General features: G+C 35.5%; 1 protein-coding gene across 1 annotated transcript in view; it reads right to left on the reverse strand.

Moving 5' to 3' along the window:
- Window positions 1-2,335, reverse strand: part of LOC128248880 (mitogen-activated protein kinase 12-like) — a 5,167-nt gene extending 2,832 nt beyond the window's left edge. The window contains exon 1 of the mRNA XM_052971073.1: window positions 1,834-2,335. Within this exon, the coding sequence (XP_052827033.1) occupies window positions 1,834-2,255 (422 nt within the window). The 5' untranslated portion in view covers window positions 2,256-2,335. The remainder of the gene's footprint in view (window positions 1-1,833) is intronic.
- Window positions 2,336-2,341: the final 6 nt, after the last annotated feature.

Below are 2,341 nucleotides of genomic sequence, written 5' to 3' on the forward strand. Positions count from 1 at the left end.
CAAAATGAAAAACAGAACATAAACAGAGCACAGAAAACAAACAGGCCACTAAGATCCTCAAAGTCTAATACGAAATCCATCTCCGACTATTAATTAATACTGTTCTCTACTCTAGGTACAAGGCCCAAAATTTTGGGGGAGGGGGCCAGTCGATTAAATGAACCCTCAGTATGCAACTGGTACTTAATTTATCGACCCTCAAAGGATGAAAGGCAAAGTCGACCTCGGTGGAATTTGAACTCAGAATGTAAAGACAGACAAAATACCGCGAAGCATTTCGCCCGGCGTGCTAACATTTCTGCCAGCTCACCACCTTACTATTAATTAATACTATTTCCCTAACTATCACTGGGGAGTTCCTGAAGTAGATCCAACGGAAGTGTACCACAACTACGGATGACAACAGGTAGCCTAGACTGTGCCGGTGCTCTACGCAACATTTAAACACACTAATCGAATTATACGTATTTGTACAAATTATTTATTACCTCCATGGCGGAAGTAAAGAATACAGACACCACCCGTTTTCGGCGTAACAAAAACCCTAACCTTAACCCTAAACACGTACGAGTGTACGTACTCTTTACATTCGCCAAAAACTGGTATGCATATGTATTTATATATGTACGTGTATATGAAAGATAATAGGTGTACGTGTGTGTGTGTGTGTGCGCGAGTAAACTGACTACAAATAGAGCTGAACGCGGTTCGCGCGCACATCTCGACTGCTCTCACAAATGAGAATACTAAAAATGAACTCGTTCGATCTCAAAAATTAAGTAAAAAACGAAGAAAAGAAAAAAAAAAAAAACGAAAAGTAATCCAGAATCCTTGTCCGGCGCCGGATCGATCCCAAAATCTAATCAGTTCTGCCAGTCACGAGGCTTAAACATCCCTGAAAGTTTCATCCGAATCCATTTGCGGTTTGAGATATCTTGTCCACGGACAAACAAACGTGACCGAAAACAATACCTCTGACTTCAAAGGCGGACGTAATAAAAAGTTTTTAAGAAAACTAATGAACAACCATATGATAGAGTTTGACATTTCTGCGTGTCAAATAGGAAGAATGTCGGAGAGACATCTGGAAATTATAAGGTAACAAATTTGGGGAACACACACAGGTGTAGATACACCTTAGTTAAATAGCGATATATATATCAAAGTAATTGCAAACTATCAACTCACCTCGAAAAGAAAACAAAAATATTCGAATAGCGATGCATGTATGTCAATTTCGACTAGAATTTATTTTAGAAATGTAAACAAATAAAAATGCAATGACTAAATAATGACATGAACTTGCAATGGTACATTTAGAAATGGAATAACAAATAATTCGTTAAATAAAGCCTCAATTCTTCCATATCAACATTTATCACACACGATAGTAACTCGCTCACATGCGCTTTAATAATTAAGTTTGTAGGTGAACAAACGACAATCAGACACATACTGGAAAAAAAAAAGTTGTAAAAATACTTTGGCATAATAAACAATAACGTCTGAAATTAATTTCTGAAAAAATTATAAAATACAATATTGATTTAAAATGAATGTATTTCTTTCTTAAATTAAAAGATTAAATCATGTTGAACAAAACAGGAAAGAAAATAGTTGGGCTTTCTTTGGCGATATAGCGGTATGTCAGAGCTATTTACATCTGTATTTAAACTTATATTGGAAATGATTTTTTTTAGATTCCTAAATGTCTATGATTTGAGGTATCTATGACATATGTGGAATTGAAATGAAAGTCATTCATTTAAAGACATCCGTAAATAACATGAACACATTTGTTTTAAATAACGCGGAAATGGAAGTTTATATTACGTGTGTGTTTCTGTATTACAGTTGTTGTTTTTGATTTCCTCGTAAATAAGACCTAACCATTCCATTTGGTTCAATTCAATATCGGAATATCTGTCACAAAAATTTGGTGCATGCTTATAGTCAGTCTGTTGGAAATGGTCCTCAAAGAAACGATGTTTCATTGCCTCATCCACAGAGATTCGGTTATCTACATCTAAATTAAATATTTGGTCCAAAAGACTAAGTGTGTCTTCATCTGTGGTATTAAAAAAGGTTGAGAAATCTTGTTTTACAAAAGTTCCGAATTGTTTAATCCTATCTATAGCATCTTCACTGGTAAATTTCTTTAGCATTTCATAATCCGGTGTTCCGACTAGACATAATATCTGCTTTACCTGATCGTTGAAATTTTGCCCTCGTATCACAGCTCGTTTTGTTAACATTTCACCCAGGATACAACCCACAGACCACACATCTGCTGTTTGATTGTATTTTTCCCAGTTCAGGATTATTTCTGGTGCTCGGTACC

Source organism: Octopus bimaculoides, chromosome 10 (genome assembly GCF_001194135.2).
Source record: "Octopus bimaculoides isolate UCB-OBI-ISO-001 chromosome 10, ASM119413v2, whole genome shotgun sequence".
In the NCBI taxonomy this organism is placed as follows: Eukaryota; Metazoa; Mollusca; class Cephalopoda; order Octopoda; family Octopodidae; genus Octopus; species Octopus bimaculoides.